At 41.9% G+C, this 26,582-nt stretch overlaps 1 protein-coding gene across 1 annotated transcript in view; it reads left to right on the forward strand.

Annotated features, from left to right (window-relative positions):
• The window catches only part of PTPN4 (protein tyrosine phosphatase non-receptor type 4), a 226,146-nt gene that overhangs the window by 58,945 nt on the left and 140,619 nt on the right, over window positions 1-26,582 (forward strand). The window contains exon 3 of the mRNA XM_084643654.1: window positions 15,451-15,558. Coding sequence (XP_084499780.1) covers window positions 15,451-15,558 — 108 coding nt within the window. The remainder of the gene's footprint in view (window positions 1-15,450; window positions 15,559-26,582) is intronic.

Genomic DNA, 26,582 nt, shown 5'->3' on the forward strand with positions numbered 1-26,582 from the left:
TTAACCTTAAGTTTAAAATTACATCAGCTACTTATTTTCATTTAATGTATTTTTTGGTCAGGGAATATAAAACAGCCACAGGAGCAACACAACAGAAGAAAGACATGTATTTCCCAGTGTGACAGGTTCCCTCCGGGGTACTATCTGGAACTGGGGTACAACTGAGCCCTCGACCCGCCAGCCTGGGCTCCCGCTCACACAGTACTGCTTTGACAAACTGCAAAGCCCTCCAGCCTGCACTTACACCAGCGTACATACAGGTAGGGGCACGCCCAGCTGTAGTTACAAGCAGGCTCTCTGATCAGCCCTTGCATTGGAAGGCTGCTCCTGGCTCCTCAGGCGCACACCACCTCAGGAGTATAAACCCAAAATTATACCATTTTGCACTGCACAGGGAACTGTATAGCATAAGCTCATAAAATTTGCCTCCCCCCTCAATGTGGAGAGGAATATGCAACAGCCTTTTGCCCCAAGTTATGATTCCCACACACTGGTTTAGATAAAGCAAAAACAAGTTTATTAACCACAAAAGATAGATTTTAAGTGGTAGGAAACAGATCTAAGCAGATTACCTAGCAAATAAACAAAAAACACAAATTAAACTTAATATACTAAATAGATAGGATATGAATAACAGATTCTCATCCTAAGAGATGATACAGGCAGGCTGCAGATTCTTAAGGGACAAGCTGCACTTGCTTTACAGCTTGGAGTCTTCAGGTGTTTCATTTACAGGCTAAAAATCCCTTTAGCCTGGGTCCAGTACGTCCTCCAGTTCTGTCTTTGTTCCTCCTGTGTTTCTAGGAGTCTTCTCGGGTGGGGAGTGAAGACCCCAGATGAAGTCACTCCTGTATTTATAGCTTTTGCATATGGCGGGAACCCTTCGTTCCCAAAGCTTGGTTCCCAGACCAGTTTGTGGGGAAAAATGCTGACGTGCCAAGATGGAGTCTAGAGGCATGTGGTCTCGTCACATGTCCTTGCAGTCATATCAGCCATTACTCAGAGGCTGTCTGTAGTTCTCAGGAAGGCTCCCCAGGGTGGGAGATAAACTTTTCCTCAGGCCTATTGTTTTTTCCTAGTGGCCCATTGCCCTTTATAGGCCATTCCCCACTCGCTATCTAGACTGAAAACATCTTATCTAGTGGGTGTTAACCAGGTGAAACTACAGTTGAAATAAATACATAGTCAATATTCGTAACTTCAGAAACAAAAATGACACATGCATAGAAATACTATCATCATATTCAGCAAATCATAACCTTTTCAGTGACATCTCACATGGCCAGTCTTGCATAAAATGCATAATAATTATGACATAATCATATCATATCACTGTGAAGAATATGGGGTGCAGTGTCACACCCAGGATGTGGGGATAGGATATATAAAATCATCAGTCACCTAATGAATGTGGTCATGATGGACAGCTGAGACTCCCTTATTGGAATAAACAGAGTGAAGGTGGTAGTCTGTACTGGATCACTTGCTGGTGTGGAGATGAGAAGTTGGTCAGGACTTGATGATGGTTCTGAAGTAAGGAAGCTGGGTTAATGGTAGTGTAAGTGCAAATATGTATTAAATAAACTTATAGACTTCTGATAATTTAGCAATGACATAAAAATACACAATGCAGTTAGTCATATCTCTGAATGCATAGTATCTATTGTAGTCTTTCAGATACCATTTCTTCACGAAGAAAAGGAGTACTTGTGGTGCCTTAGAGACTAACAAATTTATTTGAGCATAAGCTTTCATGAGCTACAGCTCACTTCATCGGATGCATGCTGTGGAGAATACAGTGGGGAGATTTATATACACAGAGAACATGAAACAACAGCACTGCCCCTCTGCCATGTACATTGGCCAAACTGGACAGTCTCTACGTAAAAGAATAAAGGGACACAAATCAGACGTCAAGAATTATAACATTCAAAAACCAGTCGGAGAACACTTCAATCTCTTTGGTCACTCGATTACAGACCTAAAAGTGGCAATTCTTCAATAAAAAGACTTCAAAAACAGACTCCAACGAGAGACTGCTGAATTGAAATTAATTTGCAAACTGGATACAATTAACTTAGGCTTGAATAAAGACTGGGAGTGAATGTGTCATTACACAAAGTAAAACTGTTTCCCCATGTTTATTCCACGCCCCCCCCCCCCACACTGTTCCTCAGACGTTCTTGTCAACTGCTGGAAATGGTCCACCTTGATTATCACTGCAAAAGGTCATTCCCCCCTCCCCCCACCGCCACCCCCCACCCCGGCTCTCCTGCTGGTAATAGCTCACCTTACCTGATCACTCTCGTTACAGTGTGTATGGTAACACCCATTGTATCATGTTCTCTGTGTATATAAATCTCCCCACTGTATTTTCCACTGTATTCATCCGATGAGGTGAGCTGTAGCTCATGAAAGCTTATGCTCAAATAAATGTTAGTCTCTAAGGTGCCACAAGTACTCCTTTTCTTTTGCAGTTACAGACTAACACGGCTGCTACTCTGAAACATTTCTTCAAGGAGAGCATAATATAGCTATCATAGAGATGCATGTGAAACAGAAAATATTCTAGGAATTGATAAATCCGTCACCATTTTCACTAGTATTGCAAAACAGTGCAATAGAAGACATGTCAAGAATCTAGTAACAAAGCTAAATAATTTTTTTCAAGCTACCAACTGGAAATGGTCCCATATTAAAATATGGATTGACGTTTGCAATGAAATACATAAATGAGGATGTATTGCATGGTATGTTGTGAGTTTGTTAATTATGGAATAATACTTATCCATTTTTATAACATTATAAATGAAATGTTGGAAGTGAGAATATGGAATCAGGCCTTTTGTGTCCTGAAGAGCTTAATGCATTTGTTTGCGCTCTGACAATAAATCTATTACAGCAAAATTTCTGACAATGAAAGCAACAAGTCCTGTTGATTGCAGTAGAGCCAATGTACACCATATCTATGAAAATAAATGCAATTTATTGCTGTGGAGTTTGACTTTTAGTGATTGCTGCTTGTGGTAATCAGTTACATAGATCACAAGCTATTTGCTATAGACCTATCTTTTATATTTATTGGTGAGATATTCTGTAAGGATGAAATGGGAAATGATTGTTATTGCTTTCCCCTCAAAAATAAGATTTCACAGTTTTTTGAGCACCACTTGGCTGCAGGTATATTGAATGTCAAAAAGTTTGTGGGCGTGCCAACTAGATCTAATTATAACATTACCTACCTATCTTGGTTGTAATATGCCTAAAAGAACTTAGTCGGTCTTTATGTGGTGGTGATTGTGTTTGCATAATACATGCCTGATTTGGGCAGTTAACGCTTTTTGGATCTAAGTGTAGTGATCATTAGGCTGTAAGGATAAGTTATCAAGAGATGTATTGCACTGTTAATTATATAGTGTGAAAGTGTGAATACTGTGTTACCACAGGGGAGTTGTGGAAAACAAACTAAGAACTCCTCAGGGGACAGGCTCTAACTGTTCAAGAACATACTTTACAAACCATAAAATACAGAACCAATGCAGAAATATACTGTGTGGCCACTATAGTTGTAGTGCTTCATGGACTTGTTGATCTTTAGAATTTATTTTACAAGATAAGTAGAGAGGGAGCTTTACGTAAAATATGTGGAAGGCAAATGCTACAGGATGGTGTGAAAGGAAAAAAGTTGAGAATGTGGGAATGAGTTCAAGGGAGTGGCTCAGGGCTTGTCTACACTACAGGTGTTACAGCTGCACAATTACGGCACTGGAGAGCTGTAGTGTAGATGCTTCCTACAGAGTGGAAATATTTTTTCCCATGGTTTTAAGTAATCCGCCTCCCCAAGTGTCAGTAGCTAGGTTGACAGAAGCATTCCTCCATCAACCTAAATGCGTCTACAGAGAGGGTTAGGTCAGCATAGTTCTGGCGCTCCAGTGTGAATTTTTCATATCTGTGTGTGATGTAGCTATGTCGAGCTAAATTTTAAGTGTAGACCAGGCTTAAGACAAAAACTTGGGAGAGGAGTAGGATGAAAGAGATACCGATAGATGTGGGGGAGAATTTATTTAGCAGTGGAGAAGGTTCAGTGCAGTGTGGCACAAGAAGAGAAGCAACAAGTGCAGACATTCAAGGATATAATAAAATGCAATATTTTTCTCTAGTTCTGAATAATAAAATGCCCATCACTTAGAGTCATTCTGGAATAAATCTGGCATGTCATGTTTCTTGTGTGCTTATCAGAGGAAGCAATAACTCTTCTGTTTAATGTACAGCCTTCAGTCCACAAAAAGGGACGTATTATGGAAGTATATACAATAATATGAATAATCAAGGACAAGGCTTTTATTATGATAGCATTCAGGATCCCCAGTCAAGTATTAGGGCCCCATTCTGCTGCACTGACAATAATAAAGAAGACTGTTCCTCCCCAAAGAGCTCACAGTTTACATATCAAACAGGATGCAACAAGTGGATGAAACAAATAAACAATGGGGGCTTTGGGAGCATTAGTGGAGTAACCAACAATAACAGGAACAGAATTTACCAGGAAGGCAGAAGTAAAAATCATGATTTAACCACAATTATTGCCTAAAAGTACTTTACGCTTCTATAGTGCTTTTAGCTGACACCTCAGATCACTCTATAAAAAAACAAATAGACAAATTCATACTGGAAATGAGGTGTAAATTTTTAACAGTGAGAGAAATTAACCACTGGAAAAATTTACCAAGGCTCATGATGGATTCTCCATCACTGAGTATTTTTAAATCAAGATTGGATATTTTTTCTAAAAGACACGTTGTAGAATTATTTTGGGGAAGTTCTGTGGCCTGTGTTATACAGGAGGTCACAAAGGGCCCTTCTGGCCTTGGAATCAATCTGTGAAAAACGTGAGATGATTGTATACTTATTGTAGAGATGAAGGTTATAGTTATTTAGGGACCCATGGTATGTCAGTAGTTGAGCAAGGAGGCTTTTAAACTAATTTAATTCATATGTTTGTGCACTTTAAATGCTGCTGTTGCTCAGTATAATGGTAACCCATTTGTCAGCAGAGTCAGTGCAGAAGGAAGGCATGAGTTAGAGAAAGGGAAAATCAGGAACAAATTTGCAAAGAAAGAAGGAGGGGGAGAGAGGCAAAGAAATGTGTGAGGAATGGCAAATGAAATGTTGTGTTTATGGTACAGTTAGAGCATCAGTTAGGGGAGAATATAGATTTGATCATTCTTACCTTGTTCTTTGGGACAAGATTTTATGATATCTTTTGCATTTTTTGTATAGCACCTAGAACAGCAAGGCTCCAATCCTGGTGGTATCATGTGTGCGGTTTTGAAATGAGAATATTAAATAACCCATCCAGTGGGTACACGTCTGCCCAGGAAGCAGTTGTCATCAGAACTATTGAGCATTTTGATGTCATTCCACATACATATTTTTTTAAATAGGTGTATGTATTTAAACATGTATGTGGGCTTATACACACACACACGTTGCACAGTGTAACTGAATGCGTGATTTTATTTTAACTTATCTAGTTAAACTGGTACAAAAGGCTGTGTGAACACTTGCTTCAGTTTATCTTAAATCAGTTAAGAATCTGTGAAAGCTAAACCAATGTAAGCCACCCTTGTGCCAAAATAAGTGTCTACATTGGTTGCGCCTGTTTATATTGGTTTAAAAATGATTTAAATCAAACTGGTTCAACTTCCGCATTCACGCAAGTCCCTATATATGTTAGGTTCAGCAGTGTTACGCTTAAAGAAAAGCAAGCTCAGCCTTCAAACAGAAGAAGGGAATGTGTTTTTCCCTTGACCAGGGAAAGATGCCCTCACTCTACCTCTCCAGTATCTTTCAGATGGGGGAACACTTCAAAAAGCCTGATCTCACTATGGCATGGGTAATAAAGGAGATATGTACAGAGGGGACATTTAACTCCTGGATGAAGGCAAAATCTAGAAGGAGGAGATAATCCAGAGAATGGATGCTTGTAATTTTCAAAAAACTGAGTTTGTTTTTTCTTCCGAATTACTAGAGTAATTCCTCTTAGTGAGAATATCTGTGGGAGGCATGCCAATACAATTCAGAAATCTGTGCAAAGCTGTTAAGTCATCATATTGTATTTAGAGTTGACATTCATTTCACTTGCACATATCTGTAAACATCCTGTTCACAGGACTTCTCTATAAAGACAATGTTAACTCCACCCCAATATGCAGCTTATTTTGTGACTTTTCTGAGAAACCCAGTTATGCAAAATATACAACTGTTTTAAGAGGCACCTGGCTTGATTTACATATTCTTTAAGATGATTTTTTAGACTTTACCACTTGAAACCTCCAACTTACACTACTTTCAGTAACGCTCCACTGTATTAACATGTACATTTGTTGTTGGTAGTCCATCACTGACGATGATGATGATATTGTCGCAGTTCTCATCTATGGCCATGCATATGACCCCGAAGTCCGAACCCTGATGCACAGAGTTGGCCACACTGGGGGCATGGGAAGTCTGTATTTATGATATTTGATGATGCAGTTCTGTGGCTCCTTTCACATGCAGCCTGGAGACAATGAATTTGTTGATCCTGCTCAAACCTGTTACATGCTGATCTTATCAAAGACCACCAGTGAGTCCTATTCTGAGCCATTTGCTCAAGTTCTTTGGGATTGATGCCAGCCCACTGGACACTGCTCTTCAGATTATCTTTGAAGCGCTTATATAGACAACCCTTCTTTCTTTTCCCCTGACTCACTCAGCTCCCCATACAAGATCTGTTTTGGGAGATTGTGGTCTTCCATTCTGATGACATGTCTGGACCACCTAAGTTGTGCTCTCAGTAACATTTCCTCATTAGTGGTTGTGCTTGCTCTTTCAAGGACCTTTATAATGGACACTTTGTCCCAAATGCTCATTATTGAGTGGAGGGAGCACATGTGAAATTGCTCAAGCTGTTTAATGTGAAGTCTATAAAGAATCCATGTCTCAGATCCATACAGGAGAGATGTTAGAACCACTGCACTATAGATCTTCAATTTGGTGGAGAGACTAATGTTGTGTTGGTTTTTTTTCAGTCGGCCAAGGGACCTGGCTGGCTTTATTAATTCTGGAGGAAATTTCCTTCTCAAGGAAACCGTTATTTGAGATGGTACTGCCCAAATACTTGAACTGATCCTCATTTTTCAGCTGTGTGCCTTGGATGAAGATGGCTGGCACTGGGGCATTGGAATGAGGTCTTAGTTGGAACAAGAACTCTGTCTTTCCGAGACTGATGCTTCAGAAAATCTATCAATGACTTGAAGATCATCATATCTATGCGCCATCAAGGCACAGTCATTTACAAAAAGTTCCTCGACGAGAAGTCTCTCCAGTATATTGGTCTTAGTGTTGAGTTTTTGAAGATCAAAGAGGGAGCCATCAAGTGAGTAGTGGATGCAAGTCCATTGTGGCATGGGTGAGGACACAGGCAAAGAACAAGCTGAACAGCACTGGAGCAAGTATGTAGCCTTGCTTCACTCCATTTTGAGATTTCGACTACGTCAGAAAAGTCACCATTGGCGAGCACTTGCACTGTCATGTGGTCATGGAACAGATGGATGATTTGTATGAACTTTCATAGACAGCGCAGTTTATGCAGAATAGCCCATAGACCCTCTCTGTTGACCATATCAAAAGCTTTGGTCAAATTAATGAAAACTGCATACAGGTCCATGTTCTGCCTTAAAAATTTTTCCTGGACCTGCGTTACAACAAAGATCATGTCCATAGTACTACGACCTGATCTGAAACACACCTTGCTTCTGTCAGATTCTCCTCAGATATGTTTGCTATGAGTCTGTTCAATAGAATGCGAGCTAGTGTTTTCCCTGCTGTGCAGAGGAGAGCAATGCCTCTGTAGTTTCCACAGTCGGCTTTGCTGCCTTTGTTTTTGAACAGTGATACAATAATAGCATCTTTGAAGTCTTGTGGCATTTCGTCTTCAGCCCAAATGCTACTCAAGATGTCATGAAACGCCTTAATGGCCTTGGGGTCTGCTACTTTATACAGTTCTGTTGGAATACCATCCTTTCTGGAAGCTTTGCCAGAGTTCAGTTGTTCAATGACTTTCATAACTTCCTCAACTGATGGAGGGAGGTCGAGATCCTCTTTGATTGTTTTTTCAGGTAAATGATCAAGGACATGCCAATCAACTGTGGATGGTCTGTTACTATTGAAGTGTTCAGCCCATCTCTGTATGATTCTCTCCTTGTTTTTGATGAGGATTGTGCCATCTGCTGACTTCAAGGGGGCTGTGCCAGATTTAGATGGTCCATAGACTGCTTTGAGAGAGTCAAAGAACATCTTTGTGTTGTTTGTACCTGCATAATGCTGAACTTCTGCACCACTCTTCCTGCGTTCTCCTCAGTTCAGACTGGGCCTTGCTTATGCTCAGATAAATTTGTTAGTCTCTAAGGTACCACAAGTACTCCTTTTCTTTTTGCAGATACAGATTAACATGGCTGCTACTCTGAAACTTATCTTTCTTTGAGATGGAAGTGAGTTCATTCCACCATTCAACAAATGCTTTTTACTTGTCACTTAGGAGTTATTGAACCAGTCCTGATGTACCCTTTCCTTTGGCCCCAGCACTGATTTACCTGTGTCAATAATCACGTTTGAACTGATTCCCTTTTTCTGTTGGGTTGCCAGTGATTGGTGGGCATGAGAAAAGCTTATCAAGTGACTACTGAAACGGCAGCTAATAGTTATGCTTGAGCTTTGCTGTGTTGAAGGCTATTCTATTAAGTTGGGGGCGCTTGCACTGTGAAGGGACTATATGCAAGTTCAGCACTCCTCTTACCAATCTGTGGTCTGTCCGGCATTCTGCACCACGCATGGTTTTGGAAATTCTGACATTGCGGATGTCTCGTTGGCGGGTGATAACATAGTCCATCAGGACCATTGTTTGGACTGTGAGTGCATCCATGTCGTTTTATATTTATAATTTTGCCTAAAGATGGTGTTAGTAATGAGCAGACTATGTTCTGCATATTAACCCAAGAGGACCAGTCTGTTGCTGTTCATCTTTCTCATTCTGTGTCATCCTATCATCTCTCTCCAGGCACAGCTGTCTCTACCAATTCCAGCGTTAAAGTCTCCCAGCAGGATGAGCTTGTCATATGCAGGGTTTGACTTGATGATGGAGTCCAGGTCAGAGTAGAACTGCTTCTTGCTTTCTTCTGTGGAGGTCAGTACAGGTGCATAGGCACTGATGATAGTGACGTGCCGTAAAGGATTCAGGGGGAAATCGAAGTTCCATGAGCCGTCCACTCAGGCCAACAGGGAGGTCAGGGAGTTGTTTCTGAAGAGATGTTCTTATTGCAAATCCAACTCCTTGGATCCTGTCTTCATCCTCTGCTTTTCCTTTCCAAAAGAGTGTAATCACCTCCTAGCTCACTGATGGAAGCTTCTCCGGCCAGTCTAGTCTCACTCAGTGCTGCAATATCAATATCATAGCGGGCAAGTTCTCTGAAAACAAGAGCTGTTATTCTCTCAGGCCTTTGTGCATCACCTCCGACAATAAGGGTGAAGACATTCCATGCTCCTAGAATGAGTTTTTTCTTCTTTATTGTTTTTTGACCACTGTAGGATGATCTGCCAGTTGTGGTAGTCTGGCCAGATGTTATGTGGCAGGCAATATTTTGGGCACCTTTTCTAGCCCCTTCCCTAAAAAGGGGTGAGCAGTGCTACCCTAAAAAGGGCTACTCAGTCGCCTAGGATGCTGCCAAACTTCTCCGCTGTCCCAACAGCCACTAGTCTCAAGGCCGCCTATGTGCAGGATTGTGGTTACCACTGCCAGTGGTCATCTCCACTTGTCGCTTTGCCACTCCCAGTCGCCACAGGACTTGGATTAATGATATGATGTTAATGGAATGAGAGTTGCGAGAAAACCTGTGCAGGAAATTTTTGAGTGAGAAAGCTGTTGCACAGGGGCAGTCCCACTCTTTCCGCTGCAGAAGCCAGATTCCAGCAGCATGAAGAATCATTATGGCTGGGGACTTCCTTAGCTGCAGTAGGTGACCAGGACATCTTCAGTGCCTTGTCATGCTCTCCACACCCCACAGCACATTGCTGAACTGCTTTCCTGGCCATTTAATCACAAATTGATTTCCTCCGCCCAGTCCACCAGAACAGTCTTTGCATGCTAGAGAAAGGCAGTTTCCCTATCTCGCACCCATTGGCTACCCTCACCTGATTTTAGCCCGCTTGTTGAATTGGTTTACCGGGGTGCGGCTGCTATCGTATGCAAACAGCTACTTGGAACAACAGGTGAGAGCTGAGTGTAGGTGAAGACCAAAGCAGATGATTTATTCACTGAGGAACACGACATGTTCCTCCATCAGAGGTACTACCCCTCCCTAGTATCCCCCATACATCCCCTACAACATACATTTAGAATAAATGTACTAACAAGCAAAAAGCTTAATGGAAAATAAAATGTGAAATTATTTGCTGCAGGCTTCTGGGATTTTGTAGCGGTAACAGCCTCAGGCAACAGCATTGTATTTCTTTGACCCATGAAATTCTGTTGAGCTTTTGCTAAGGTAGAAACTATTAAAATTGCTATCTCCCTGGTCTTTCTCAGGAAAATTTTGGTGGGATGCCAAAAGAATAATTAATCTCAAGCATTCTAAGGAAGAGCTGATGCTGCCTCCACAGCAGAAGCAGCATGTTGTATTGAGACTGTGTGAGAAGTTCTGAAGCAGACATGGCAGGCTAGACTCCCACAGTGTACCCTTTTGAAACCAACACACTGTCCCAGTGGCCTGTCTCCATCCCAAGGTCATCACATGGGTCAGGAGCTTTCCCAGTTCCCAGGATAGAAGGGAGCGAGAGAGGTTGGGGGCAGACCAGGCAGGGCTCTTCTCCCACGTATACCCTGCGGCACATCTGTTCTCTGGAATAACAGCCTTCTCCTGCTATCTGCTGATATAGTTACTCTTGTGGTTCAAGTGTTGAAGGTCTGTCAGCATTGCTGAGGGTTCAGAGTATAAAATAGAATAGAATATTGTACTATTCCCCATTTTCAAATATATTAAAATTCAATACAGATTGCATGCCTAGGGATGCAACTTGTTTCTGACAAACTCCCTTCTATCAATGTTAGCTCAGTATGTTTATTATTTATTATTATTATTATTATTATTATTTTAATTCTACAGACCTCATATCTTGGGAATCTCTAGCTATGAGTGGCTAGGGTCACATCAGAATCCTAAAAAATGAATGCTCCGTGTATAATGTAACCATTGAGTGTGATACTATTGAAAATTCCAGTTCAGACCTTTTACCGAAAGATCTTTAGCTTCATCTGGGCAGGCAAACTTCAAGATTACTATACAAAATATTTAAGACATGGTTAAATGGAGGTCTCATTCTGCCACATATTTATCTTTCTCTCTTACTAAGTTCAAGGCATTGTGTTCACAGTAATTGCTGCCCAAAAGTTCCCACTGCTTCATATTACAACTTTCCTGTGATTTATTATGTTAATTTACTGCCCCTAATAAAGAAAAACCCTATTTTTTACTCCTACTGCTCTACCTTCAAGAGTGCATACAGAACTCCCTCTGTTCATCAGTTAGCACCTAACATTGGAAAAACACAACACTTTGTACTAATAATTTGAACCTAACCAACAAGTTCTGAGCTTTTAATATTCATTGTATAGGTGATATGCTCACAAAATTAATTTTTGAGCTTTCTCTAAGTCAAAGAACAAGATCAACTCTTAGGTTTACATTCTGTCTATTACCAAATCCATTTACAGAATATATCTTCACTCAAACAGCAGAAGTAAACTTTGCACCTGTAGGAAGCTATCATTGGCTCTAAAAATATGAATTCTAATCTACAGTTGTCTTGAGAAATATGTGAAGAACATTAAAAATACTAAGATTAAGGCCTTACTTAATTTGTGATAGGAAATTGTGGATTCCACAATATTAGGCTTCCACTGCAGTTTTGACAGTGGGAGCCCCAGCGTGAGCACTGCTCTTAGCCCCAGGTTGCCAATAGAGGAGCCCCCACTCTCAGCCCTGAGCAGCGGCTCTGAGCCTCGGGCTGCTGAGAGCGTGAGTTGCCGCTCTCAGCCCTGAGCAGCCGGTAGCGGGAGCCCCGTCTGTGCTCATCTCCAGCTTAGTGTGCTCAGCCTCGGGCTGCTCAGAGCGTGAGCTGCCACTCTCAGCCCTGGGCTGCGGACAGTGGAAAAGCGTGGAAAAGTAATAATGGACCTCATTACTGCAAATAATAAGGTCCATTATTACTTTTCCATGATTTTCCATGGCTTGTCCGCAACTGAGCTACAATTTTTTGACAATCATCCCATGATTCAAGTAGGGCCTTAATTAAGATGTAATTTGAAAATTAGGTTAGGATTTAGTAAAATGTCACTGACATCTTCATTAGCTGTTGACTCCAAAGTACAATCTTAGTGTGTTGGATTTCAGTAAAAATCTGTGTACCTGAATTATTGATGCTACAAAGCCTTCTCAGGAAACAGTAACTTGGATGATTTTTTTCTTCTGGAAACTTTTACAAGATCTGATCTTCTCTGGTACATAAATATACTCTAGTATATTTGTAGCTACAGCGGTATTTACATTGCTATATTTATGCGTTTTCCATCTGTCTAGTCCTTCCCTCCCTCTTTCTCTGTCCTATCAAATAGGAATAGTATACAGAGTCAGGAGAGTGTGGCATAATTACCATGTATGTACACTGTGTTAATATCGGTTGTCTTTTGCTTGTGTGTGTGACATTTTTAATCCTTTGCGTTAAGAATTATTTTTAATTGACTTGTTTAACTACATGTGCCTCCTGATTTCTTAATATTTAACAAAAGACCAGTTTTTTTCTTCTTTTTTCTTTTTCAGAAAAAAAGACTTTGTTTTCAAAGTAAACCTGGCAATTATGAAGTGAAATTAAACAAAGCTATAGGGGAGCTACAAAAAATAGGCTTATGCAATAGGAACCTTAATATATGGAGCCATAGTCAGAGCACTTTTGGGCTTAGGTTTTGTAGCTGAGGAAGCATAATTTAACTGAGTTTTCAGCTGCTTAATGTTATGTTCTTTGGGAAACTTAGAATGCTAGGCCTCCAAGTAAAAAGCTATTCTAAAAATTTCTTTACTACAATGTTGGATTTTTAAAATACTTTCTAACTTCTAACATTAAATACAATTTTGGGCCTAAATTGAAAGTGCTTTTAGTAACTTGTTTTCTGGCTTTTATATTTTTCGGCTATTCCTATCAGATGGTCAGCTTTATGAATCTTACTTTCCTTGCACTTTTTTCAGTTCTTGTTGTGGTGTTTTTTAATGGTTATGCTGTGCTAATGCCTTTTTCTAGATATCTGGCTTCCTTTTACTTAGGACCAAAGTATCTAGTTCTGAAGCACATTTAGGTCTTGAGAATATTTGTTTTTCTTTTTTATTTCAAAAAATTGCTGTAGTGAAAGGGATGCTATAGTTAAGAAGCTATTTAACTTCAGTACGTAATCACTTGAGAAATGTATGTTTTTTGCCACTAAGTAACAAGAAGTTAAGTTCTGAAGAAATCTTTTTCAAATCTGAACAAACTCATAATGTGTTGCTCTTTTTCATTTTTTCCTCTTCCTCCCCCTGTGTCTACATTACAAACGTCTACTGGCATAGTTCTGTCGGTCAAGAGGGCAAAGAAGTGTGATCCCTAATGAACATAGCTGTGTTGGCAGAAATCTGTAGAGTAGATGCAGCTATCTGCAAAACTTTTTTAACTTGTTTCACTCATGGAATGGGAATGGCTTTCGTATTCTGATAAAAAGTGCAGCTTTGCTGGTGTAGCTGCGTCCACGCTAGGAACGTTCTGCTAGTATAGTATACGACATCCCTGTACCACTGTATAAAGTGCTGCTAGCATAGGCATAGAAGGGGGGGTAAAACATTTTTTGAAGATATTTCGTGTTTTTGGACTATTAGGGCTAGTCTGCACTGGCAACATTTAAAGCGTTACCGTGGCAGCGCTTTTACGTGGCTTGTATAGTCGCGGCAGAGAGCTCTCCCTGCGCTCTAAAAAAACCCACCTCCATGAGGGGCGTAGCTACCAGTGCTGGTGCACTGTCTACACTGGTGCTTTACAGTGCTGAAACTTGTTGTGTTCAGTGGGATGTTTTTTCACACCCCTGAGCGAGAACGTTGCAGCGCTGTGCAGGCAAGCCCTTATTCTCCCTTTATTTATTGATTGCAAGCCAAGCATTTAAATTTGCAAGTATTTGAATGAATTATTATAGTGTACTGTTAGGATTTGGCATTTGGGAGTAGAGCAGCAGCCATCTTGTATTAAAGAGGGAAATGATTTTGTTTCTTATTTTAGTGTAGGTTTTTCCTGATTTGATAAAGTTTCAGCATTTAAAAGGCTGTGTGGAGCTTGCTTGGTACTAGAATAATGGAAAACATTATTATGTTATCTAATCAATCATCTCTAATGCCTCCTACTACTAATATGGGATTTGTCCTTGAATTTTTTCTGCCATTCTGTCCTGATTAATGTTAATTATCCCTAAGGATTTGCGGGACGGGTTCACAACTTTCCTTGGAAGAGTGCTTATTTAAATGTAAGTCAGTACAGGATAATAACCCGTTTGCCAAGACTTGTCATCATGGATCACTGTGTTTTGAATAATTTCATGTAGTAACCAGTAGAATGGTGCAGTTTTAAGACTCTATCAATGGTTTATATATCTTCTTATGGAAAAAGTGAGGCCTTGTAATGAAAATAATGTCCAGTCATTGGCCCTAATTAAAAAGTTTAGCGCTAGTCTGTGTTCTCTTCAGTAGGTTCTTTTAGAGTAAAATTTGTCTCCGAAGACATCTTTAAGGATATTCACCATCAATCAAAAATTCATACAGCTCTTTAAATATCCATGCGGTGTAACTCTGCAAATATTTTTCAGTAATTGTGTTGATTTAGATGTAGAGAATGATTTGCAAATGAAATATTAGATTAATTTATTTGGGCTGAAGAGTGATATTGGAATGTTCTGAAAAGCGTTACCTGAAATTCTGTCATGTCCTAAAAATACCAATTTAGTTTATTGCTTTATTTTGTCACTTTTTTGAATCGTTTTGCTATTCATCAAATTTGTTGTTAAATGCTTTATGGAACAATTGCATAGCTACTGTACTTTCTGTTTCTGAGGGCAACAAGAAATTCCTATATTTTTAATTGAGGAAAAATAAGTTCTGTTTGTGGCAATGAGAGAAGTATCTTATTTAAAAATTATATTGTACTGAGAGAAATTTTGTGGATTTTTGGATGTAAATTTTGTGAACACACCTGAAATAAGCTGTAGGTGTTGTGCATGCATGAAGCAGTCTGTCCATTTAAAGTTGGCTTTGATTTTAAACAATATGACTTTTTTTCCTTCTCCAGAAAAACGATCAGGGACAAGTTTTGTTGGATATAGTGTTCAAACATCTCGATTTGACAGAGAGGGATTACTTTGGTTTACAGCTGGCTGACGATTCCACTGATAACCCAGTAAGTTGCATCTGTTTTCTTAACTAATTTTTTTTGCATGTTAATAGAGTTTAGGGATTTTGTTTCAGTATTCAGAGAATTTGATTAATATTTTTGGAGTTCTTATCTAATTCTTATGTCCATGACAGCTGATATATTCAGTAGACTCATTTTTTTTTAACAAATCTGATATATGGCATAAGTATTCTTTGATATGCTTCAGAAAGAACTGTCTCTATTCTGTTCTTTAGATAAAGCTGTTCCATGAGTTATTCTTGCGGGTGCAAGTCTTCACCTGGTATCTCTCACACTGGAAAACTATTTCCCCCCAAACAATTAAATTATGGTTGTACTTATTTTCCCCTCCCATCTTGGTATTTCAAAATGTAAGAATTGGGGTCAACCTTTTTTTTTAAAAGATTGTTTGAGAGGCCTATTGAGATTCTGAGAGAACACTATGGAGTTCCCTCTAGGGATATGCCTAAACTAGTTTTGTGACTAACTCAGGTTAAAATGGGACCACAAACTTTATTCTAGACAAACCCTAAGACAACACAGAAAGTTCAGGGCTTGGGTATCTTGTAAAGAAGGCAGGTCAGTTGCGGGATATAGGAGAAGCTGGATTCGAGAGAAGTCCTCACTGATTTTCCCTGCGTCTGGTAACCAGATGCCCCAGGTTCTGATCTCTTCCGTTCTGTCCAGCTCTTGTAGGTCTGCCCCGATGCTATTTTCTTTCATGCTGGAGCAGTCCTTTTTGAAGCATACTTCCCTTTCCCTTCACCTCCCTCTCAAGAGTGGGGGTTTCCTTAACCCCTAGAAGAGAGGTACAGGCTGGACAGACTCAGCTCATGGCTCCCTACCATCATCAATTGATCTAGGTTAGGGGCTGGCCCTAAAGATCTCTGGTGTTGCTCACTGGCGCCCTTAATATCAGAAGAGATTTGTTCTTTACAGTTAGCCTGTCTTCCCCAGGAGTCCTGTCTCTTCTGTTATATCTGAGAAGAAACTCCCATACGGGAGCAGCTGAGCTCATGAAAACTCCTTTAACTTTTTTTCTGTTAAATATAGACCCATTTGGAGCCACAACTGACCCTGATCCTTTTTTATAAAATAAGGACTGGGTGCGCAAAAACACTGAAAGCTGAATAAATCAGAAAGTTTTCAGATTTCAACTTATAATTTGTTATGTGTACAGCACAGTAAACATGCATAGGGTCTCTTTTCTTTGCCCCCGAATATTTTTAATCTGAGTTCAACTAACAGTCTGAGTTCATTCTGAGTGATGATAAATGGTAGGGTTATGATGAGGGTTTAAATAAACATAATGTGGTTGCTTTATTTGCTATATGTGTATATTGTTCATTTACCATTTTTGAATACAAAGTTGATCAATGTTAAATTTAAGAGTCACATTTTAGATTTTTTTAATAAATGGTTTAAGGTGCCTACATGGACACAACCTCCCTGCTCCCTGATTGCCCCGACCCCTATCCACACCCCCGCCCCGACAGGCCCTCTGCATCCCCACCCCGTATCCCACCCCCCCTCTAAAGCCCCTTTCAGAATGCGGCCCTGCGAACATAGGCGGAGGACTCAGGAGGAGCGGGGCAGCCACGCAGCCGGAGAGAAGTGGCAGTTTCCCCTTCAAAGCATCGCTTCTCTCTACCCAGCTGTGTGGCTGCCCGGTGCTCCTCCTCAGTCCTCCGCCCGCGCACCCGCACTGCCTGCCTGCTCCCCTGAGGCTGCAGGTGAGCCTCCCTTCCTGCTCTCCTCTGCCCCCACAGTGCAGCCCCCTCCTGTGCTGGGGTCGTGGTGCGCTGAGGCTGTGGGGGAGGGGGGAAAAGCGGGGAAGAGGCCAGGAGCTCAAGGGCCAGGCTGGACGGTGGATGTGGCCTGCAGGCTGTAGTTTGCCCACCTCTGTTCTAGATGCTTCTGTAAAACATTTAATTAATAAATAATTAAATGCAGTATTTAACTTAGCTATGCACAAACTAAAATTGTACAAACTGCTAAGTTTGCCTCTTGTCAATGAACTTTTTATTCCCAGCCCATGGACTGTAACTGAACAGGTAGTTCAGCCCTTGCCACTGAGGCCTTATCTAATCAAGGATTTCAAGGCGTGATGTTAGCATGTTAGTTAGTGTGTGCTAACTCAGTGGTTCTCAACCAGGGGTCTGGGCCACCCTGTGGGGCTGCGAGCAGGTTTCAGGGGGGCCACCAAGCAGGGCCAGCATCAGACTCACTGGGGCCCAGGGCAGAAAGCTAAAACCCCATCACAGGGGGCTGAAGTCTGGGGCCCCGAGCCCAGCCACCTGGGGCTGAAGCCAAAACCTGAGCAATGTAGCTTCACGAGGCCCCCTGTGGCGTGGGGCCCTGGGCAATGCCCCTAATGCCGGCCCTGGCTTTTATATGCAGAAAACCAGTTATTGTGGCACAGGTGGGCCATGGAGTTTTTTATAGCATGTTGGCAGGGCCTCAGAAAGAAAAAGGTTGAGAACACCTGTGATAACTAATAGTATTTAAAATGTATTATAGACAAAGCACTTGACCAGTTTTGGCACCTGTTGATGGCAGTTGTCTATGACTTATTTACAGTGGATTTTAGAAATGTGTTAGTTAGCATGTTCTAGGTAACAGCACATCATAATCCTAATATGTAAAAGTCTAGAACGTGTTTGGCACCCTTGGTTTAAAGATCACTTGCATTAATTTTTTTTCTTTTCTGGAAGCATTTTCTAAATATTAACAAGGCAGCCTATAAGGACAAGATAGATCCTTGTTCTTAACTGTCCTGTGGTGCTAATTTGAACTTGACAGAGTGTAAGTCTTCCTTTCTAAAAGTGTTAAGGTGCCATATAGCAGTGGTTCTTAACCAGGAGTACACATACCCGTGGAGAGGTCTTCCAGAGGGAACATCAACACATCTAGATATTAGCTAGTTTAACAGACTACGTAAAAAGCACGAGTGAAGTCAGTACAAACTAAAATCATAAAATGACTTGTTTATATTGCTCTATATACACTATACACTGAAATGTAAGTACGATATTTATATTCAAATTGATTTATAATTCTGTGGTAAAAATGAGAAAGTAAGCAATTTTTCAGTAATAGTACGCTGTGACACTTTTGTATTTTTATGTCTGATTTTGTAAGCAAGTAGTTTTTAAGTGAGGTGAAACTTGGGGGTATGCAAGACAAATCAGACTCCCGAAAGGGGTACAGTAGTCTGGAAAGGTTGAGATAACCATTGCTGTATAGAATGTTAAAATAATGATTTTTCACTATAAACTGTTTTTATTAGTCTGGAACAAATAAACAGTGATACAGATTAAAATGGGAGATTCACCCAGATTTAATCTTTAAAGAGAGGCTATGTGTGAATACCTCCTGGTGACATATGTTTGTGTTCCTGCATTCTTTATTAAAATATACTTAATACATTTTTTAAAAATCCAAAAAATTACTTAAGTAAGCAAGTGCACATTAAAGTAGCCATCTTATTCAAGCTTTTATAGAAAATACATTTTACAAAATGTGTGTTCTACATTTTATATAAACAATTATGAAGTGTTTTTTATATTTGATATGTGGTCTGTATTTCTTGAAAAGTTTCTCATTTCATCCCATTAAGTATTTACTGGTTTTAAGACTAGACTTTACTGCTTGTAATATTACTATTCCCTGCTTATTTTCTGTTATGAGCATGTCAAGTTTGTGTCCAGACTTAGATTCCATCCTTTTTTGTGACAAGATAGCATTGTTGTTCTCAACATGTGCACAGGATGAACAATAGAAATCCGTGACCTAGAAAGCAATTCTTGAATGTTGCGCGTACAGTCAGTAATCTACCCCCTTTGCTTTCAGTGGACACTGAATGCTTTTTGTTCCTTAGGATAGAAAGAATTGGACTTCCATAGTTTCACAAAGAAAAACAACACTTTAAATAGGAGGAATAATGGCTTTTGTGCCCGCCCCCCCCCCACCTTCTCTTTCATCTGTTTTACTGAATATCTATTGTGTGTGTAAGAGATTGAGGTCCTCAATTACTACAGTAATGTTCCTTGACTTGTTTTATCAGAGAGGACTACCTCTATGGTACTTTTCTCCCTGGAATGTGAGACTACAGAAGGAATCTAATACTTTCAATGATATTTCCTGATTTTTCTAAACTTTCTTTTCCTCTTTCTCCTGGCCGTCTGTGGCTTAAACCAATAGAACTCAGTCTTTTTCCAAATAAAGCTGTTCAGCACATTTTAGATGTTTTTTAATTGGGGTTTTCGTCCATGATTATATCACTTGTAGGCTGTTCTGATAGGGATACTGTCAAGGTAATAATCATATTTAACCTCTTCATTCCAGACTCTTTCCTCAAGGAACAAGGTTGATGGGGAGAAAAACATTGATATAACAGGCAATAAATGTGGATGTGGGAGAGCTAGGAGTTGTCTTTTGACTTAAATAAAAGAACAGTAACATTCAACACAATTCTTTCTTCAGACAAACTCACAAAATTGCAACGGCTGTGGCCATCTTATTTCCCATTTTCTCCTTCCTTCCTGACTCTTATATCCAAACTCCCTCTAGTGTTCTGCTGTTATGTGTGTAATGCTAATTGAATACAATGGTGTAGAAATGGGGGCAGATGTGATTAAGAAGCAGCCCTGCAGAGCTTAGAGGGAGCCTCAGAGTTATCTAGTGAGCATGTGATTAAAAGGTTAGTGTCTTTTTTAGTTCTGAAACCTTCTGGGCTTTGAGCAGATAATTACATACCATAAAAGGGGCATGTCAGAACTAGAATGAAACAGACATCTTACCAGTATGATTTACTGTATACATTTGTAGAGTATTCAGTTATAATTACTTTTAGCATTTATGTTGTTAGTTTACTTTTTACATTTCCCCCCTTTACCTGACTGGGAGTCTTGGGGCATGCTGCCAGCATGGAAACCAACCTCTCCTGCCCCCTGAAAAGCTACATCTCCTTTATCTGCAAAATCATTCAGGCTGAGGAGGCACACTGCTCAGCAGGATGAGCAAAAAAAAAAATGAGGAAGAATGCCCTCAGATTGAGGAACAGCTAATTCCAGCAACCATTTCCACCTTTTCGCTTGATGAGGTATCAGTGGCCACTACGTCTGCCTGACTATTATAAGACTTTTCAAGAACTACTGAGCTGAATGGTGGATACCCTTGAGATTCCAGTTGAAATTGTGCAAGAAAAATCACTCAGACTACTTGACCTTTTGTATACGGTAACGCCTGGAAGATTGGCCATTAGATTTATTTGGTAGGAAGAACTACTCTTCCTCAGATTTACAAATGTGTAGTGCCAATAGTTAGGCCCTCTAAGGGTGTGTCTACTCTGCGAAATTAGGTCGAATTTATAGAAGTCGATTTTTTAGGAAGCGATTTTATACAGTCGATTGTGTGTGGCCCCACTAAGCACATTAAGTCAGCGGAGTGCGTCCACAGTACCGTGGCTAGCATTGACTTTCAGAGTGTTGCACTGTGGGTAGCTATCCCACAGTTTCCGCAATCTCCGCCGCCCATTGGAATTCTGGGTTAAGCTCCCAATGCCTAATGGGGCAAAAACATTGTTGCGGGTGGTTTTGGGTACATCTTGTCAGTCGCCCCTCCCTCCATGAAAGCAACGGCCGACAATTGTTTCGCACCTTTTTTACATGCAGGGTCGGTCCTGGGGCCGGTTTTGTTCAATATCTTCATAAATGATCTGGAGGATGGTGTGGATTGCACTCTCAGCAAATTTGCGGATGATACTAAACTGGGAGGAGTGGTAGATACGCTGGAGGGGAGGGATAGGATACAGAAGGACCTAGACAAATTGGAGGATTGGGCCAAAAAAAATCTGATGAGGTTCAATAAGGATAAGTGCAGGGTCCTACACTTAGCATGGAAGAATCCAATGCACAGCTACAGACTAGGGACCGAATGGCTAGTCAGCAGTTCTGCGGAAAAGGACCTAGGGGTGACAGTGGATGAGAAGCTGGATATGAGTCAGCAGTGTGCCTTTGTTGCCAAGAAGGCCAATGGCATTTTGGGATGTATAAGTAGGGGCATAGCGAGCAGATCGAGGGACATGATCGTTCCCCTCTATTCGACATTGGTGAGGCCTCATCTGGAGTACTGTGTCCAGTTTTGGGCCCCACACTTCAAGAAGGATGTGGATAAATTGGAGAGAGTCCAGCGAAGGGCAACAAAAATGATTAGGGGACTGGAACACATGAGTTATGAGGAGAGGCTGAGGGAGCTGGGATTGTTTAGCCTGCAGAAGAGAAGAATGAGGGGGGATTTGATAGCTGCTTTCAACTACCTGAAAGGGGGTTCCAAAGAGGATGGCTCTAGACTGTTCTCAATGGTAGCAGATGACAGAACGAGGAGTAATGGTCTCAAGTTGCAGTGGGGGAGATTTAGGTTGGATATTAGGAAAAACTTTTTCACTGAGAGGGTGGTGAAACACTGGAATGCGTTACCTAGGGAGGTGGTAGAATCTCCTTCCTTAGAGGTTTTTAAGGTCAGGCTTGACAAAGCCCTGGCTGGGATGATTTAACGGGGAATTGGTCCTGCTTCGAGCAGGGGGTTGGACTAGATGACCTTCTGGGGTCCCTTCCAACCCTGATATTCTATGATTCTATGAGATGCCATACTGCTTTCAGCAGATAGTGCAGTAGGACTACTAACCATCGTCATCGAACCACTGTTTCCGCTGCAACTCTGCTCCCCTGTGCTTGTCTCAATAGCGAATTTCTTCATGTTGGCTGTCATGGGCTCCCGCTTCTGCTGCAACTCTGCTCTCCTGCATCCACCTCGCAGGTCCTCTCATCGTTCTCTATAAATATCTATTCTCGTGGCATCCGTTGTCAGCCATCGCTTCCGCTACAACTCTGCTCTCCTGCAGACGCCTTACCATGGCAAGCATGGAGCCCGCTTAGATCACCGCGGCAGTTATGAGCATTGTAAACACCTCGCGCAGTATCCTGCAGTATGTTCAGAACCAGAACCTGCAAAAGCAGGCAAGGAGGCGACAGCAGCGCAGTGACTAGAGTGATGAGGATATGGAACAGACGTCTCTCAAAGTACGGGCCTCAGCAATTTGGACATCCTGGTGGCAATGGGGCAGGCTCATGCCGTGGAACGCCGATTCTGGGCCCGGGAAACAAGCACAGGCTGGTGGGACCACATACTGTTGCAGGTCTGGGATGATTCCCAGTGGCTGCGAAACTTTCGCATGCGTAAGGGTACTTCCATGAAACTTTGTGACTTGCTTTCCCCTGCCCTGAAGCACAGGAATACCAAGATGAGAGCAGCCCTCACAGTTCACAAGCAAGTGGCGATAGCCCTGGGGAAGCTTGCAACGCCAGACAGCTACTGGTCAGTCGGGAATCAATTTGGAGTGGGAAATCTGCTGTAGGGGCTGCTGTGATCCAAATAGCCAACACAATCATTGAGCTGCTGCTATCAAGGGTAGTGACTCTGGGAAATGTGTAGGTACTAGTGGATGGCTTTGCTCCAATGGGATTCCCTAAACGTGGTGGGGCGATAGACAGAATGCATATCCCTATCTTGGGACCGGACCACCTTGGCAGCCAGTACATAAACTGAAAGGGGTACTTTTCAATGGTGCTGCAAGCACTAGTGGATCACAAGGGATGTTTCACTGACATCAACGTGGAATGGCCGGGAAAGGTACATGACGCTCACATCTTCAGGAACTCTGGTCTGTTTGAACAGCTGCAGGAAGGGACTTTATTCCCAGACCAGAAAATAACCGTTGGGGATGTTGAAATGCCTAGAGTTATCCTTGGGGACCCAGCCTACCCCTTAATGCCATGGCTCATGAAGCCATACACAGGCAGCCTGGACAGTCGTCAGGAGCTGTTCAACTATAGACTGAGCAAGGGCAGAATGGTGGTAGAATGTGCATTTGGACATTTAAAAGCGCACTGGTGGAGTTTACTGACTCGGTTAGACGTCAGCGAAACCAATATTCCCATTGTTGTTACTGCTTCCTGTGTGCTCCACAATATCTGTGAGAGTAAGGGGGAGATGTTTATGGTGGGGTGGGAGGTTGAGGCAAATCGCCTGGCCACTGATTACGTGTAGCCAGACACTAGGGCGGTTAGAAGAGCACAGCAGGGCGCGCTGTGCATCGGAGAAGCTTTGAAAACCGGTTTCGTGACTGGCCAGGCTACGGTGTGACAGTTCTGTTTTGTTTCTCCTTGATGAAGACCCACCCACTTGGTTCACTCTACTTCCCTGTAAGCCAACCAACTTCTCCCCTTCGATCACTGCTTGCAGAGGCAATAAAGTCATTGTTTCAAATTCATGCATTCTTTATTAATTCGTCACACAAATAGGGGGATAACTGCCAAGGTAGCCCAGAAGAGGTGGGGGAGGAGGGAAGCACTGGGTGGGGGTGGTGGAGGAGGGAAGGACAAGGCCACACTGCACTTCAAAACATATTGAATGCCAGCCTTCTGTTGCTTGGGCAGTCCTCTGGGGGGGAGTGGTTGGGTGCCTGGAGGGGGGCCCCCACCCCCTGTGTTCTTGGGCATCTGGGTGAGGAGGCTGTGGAACTTGGGGAGGAGGGCAGTTGGTTACACATGGGCTGCAGCGGCGGTCTGCTCCTGCTGCCTTTCCTGCAGCTCAGTCACACGCCGGAGCATATCAGTTTGATCCTCCAGTAGCCTCAGCATTGCATCCTGCCTTGTCTCCTCTTGCTCCTGCTACCTCTCCTCTTTCACATCCCTCCTGTCCTCGTGTTCATTTCGTGCTTTCCTGGACTCTGACATTGCTTGCCTCCACGCATTCTGCTGAACTCTTTCAGTGCTGGAGGACTGTATGAGCTCAGAGAACATTTAATCGCGAGTGCGTTTTTTTCGCCTTATCTGCGCACTCCTCTGGGACGAGGTGATACGGGGAGTGTTAAAACATTTGCAGCTGTGGGAGGAAAAAAAGGGAGAGTAGTATTTAAAAAGACACATTTTAGAGAACAATGGGTAGACTCTTTCACAGTGAACCAACCTGTTAACATTACATAGCACATGTGCTTTCGGTACAAGGTCGTGCCCCTCCAATTCTCTGGGATGATCGCTTTACCCCTCCTGCCCCCAGTGGCTAATAGTGGAGATGATTTCTTTTCAGCCACAGGCAAACAGCCCAGCAGGAACGGCCGCCTCTGAATGTCCCTGTAATAAAATTCCCCTATTTCAACCAGGTGACCATGAATATATCACTCTCCTGAGGATAACGCAGAGAGATAAAGAACGGATGTTGCTTGAATGCCAGCAAACACCGGGACCATATGCTGCCATGCTTTGTTATGCAGTGATTCCAGACTACGTGCTACTGGCCTGGCATGGTGTAGTGTCCTACCATGGAGGACGGAATAAGGCTGCCCTCCCCAGAAACCTTTTGCAAAGGCTTTGGGAGTACCTCCAGGAGAACTTCACTGAGATGTCCCTGGAGGATTTCCGCTCCATCCCCAGACATGTAAACAGACTTTTCCAGTAGCGATGTTGATTTCAGCGCTAATCCCCTCGTTGGGGAGGAGTATAGCAATCGATTTTAAGAGCCCTTTAAGTCGACAAAAATGGCTTCGTCGTGTGGACAGGTGCAGGGTTAAATCGATCTAACACTGCTAAATTCAACCTAAACTTGTAGTGTAGACCAGGGCTTAGTGAAATATGACATCTTAAACTGGGACAAAATATCTTTTTATTGAAAAATGTCTGCCAAACAGCGGAGAAAACTACCAAAGAGGTCCAGACAGTTCTTGAGGATTCCTTTAACATCAAGACAAAGGAAGCTGTGCTCTTCCTGAAAGATTCATATGGTGGTATTTAGTCTTTGGGATTTAATACATCAGTCCCTGGAAGGAAACAACCCAGACTGCTGAGTTATTCTAGAGAGGGGCCCTCTGCTTACTGCTATAGCCAACAACGATCTTCTGAACCACCTAGAAAAAGTAGGTTTCAGAGTAACAGCCGTGTTAGTCTGTATTCGCAAAAAGAAAAGGAGTACTTGTGGCACCTTAGAGACTAACCAATTTATTTGAGCATAAGCTTTTGTGAGCTACATGCATCCGATGAAGTGAGCTGTAGCTCATGAAAGCTTATGCTCAAATAAATTAGTCTCTAAGGTGCCACAAGTACTCCTTTTCTTTTTTCTAGAAAAAGTAGAGATTTCAATGGAGGAAAGCCTCTGCATAGTCATGCTGTGTCCATCTTCAAGTAGCAAATCTGACATATTAGTCAAGAGCCACTTGGAGCATTTAGAGGATCTATTTACTTTCTTTCCCTTTCCCGTCCCTTCTTTTGGCAGTTGCCTTTTTTTATTTTCCAGAAACTAGGAATCACATCACCTCAGGATCTTAGAAATCATCAGAATGTGGGTGTTGCATTCAATTTCAGAACGTTCCTAACACCCAACCCTCTTCAGGGACCACTCATGAGAGATTATTAAAAATGAGTTTACATCTGAATCTTGGAGCAATAGAAGTGCCTCTAGAATTCAGAGAGAAGGGGTTTTACTCACATTTTCTAATCCTAAAGAAGGGGTATGCCGCACAGTTCTGGATTTGAGCTGTCTCAACACCTTAATCTGCCACTTCAGATTCAAATCCCTAACCTCTCTAATCCCATCTTTAGATCCCCAAAACTGGTTCATGCTGTTAGCCTACAGGACACATGCTTTCACATATCAGTCTACACTGCACACAGAAAATACCTGCAATTCCAAGTGGGAAATTACCACAATTAGTGCAGAGTCCTGCCCTTTGGTCTTTCAGCAGCACCAAAAGTAATTACCAAGTGCTTGGCATTCATGATGGCTCACCTGAGAAAGCAAAGGGTACAGGTAGACCCGCACCACAATGATTCCTCATTTGAGGGAGTCAATGCAACAAATGAATGACTCCATTTCATATGATCCTACAACTTTACACTATGCTGGGTCTCAGAAGCAATAGAGAAAAGTCAACTTTAGTGCTAACCCAAAGGATAGAGTTCGTAGGGGTAGTGTTA

This window comes from Lepidochelys olivacea, assembly GCF_965140295.1.
Source record: "Lepidochelys olivacea isolate rLepOli2 genome assembly, chromosome: 11".
Taxonomy (NCBI): Eukaryota; Metazoa; Chordata; order Testudines; family Cheloniidae; genus Lepidochelys; species Lepidochelys olivacea.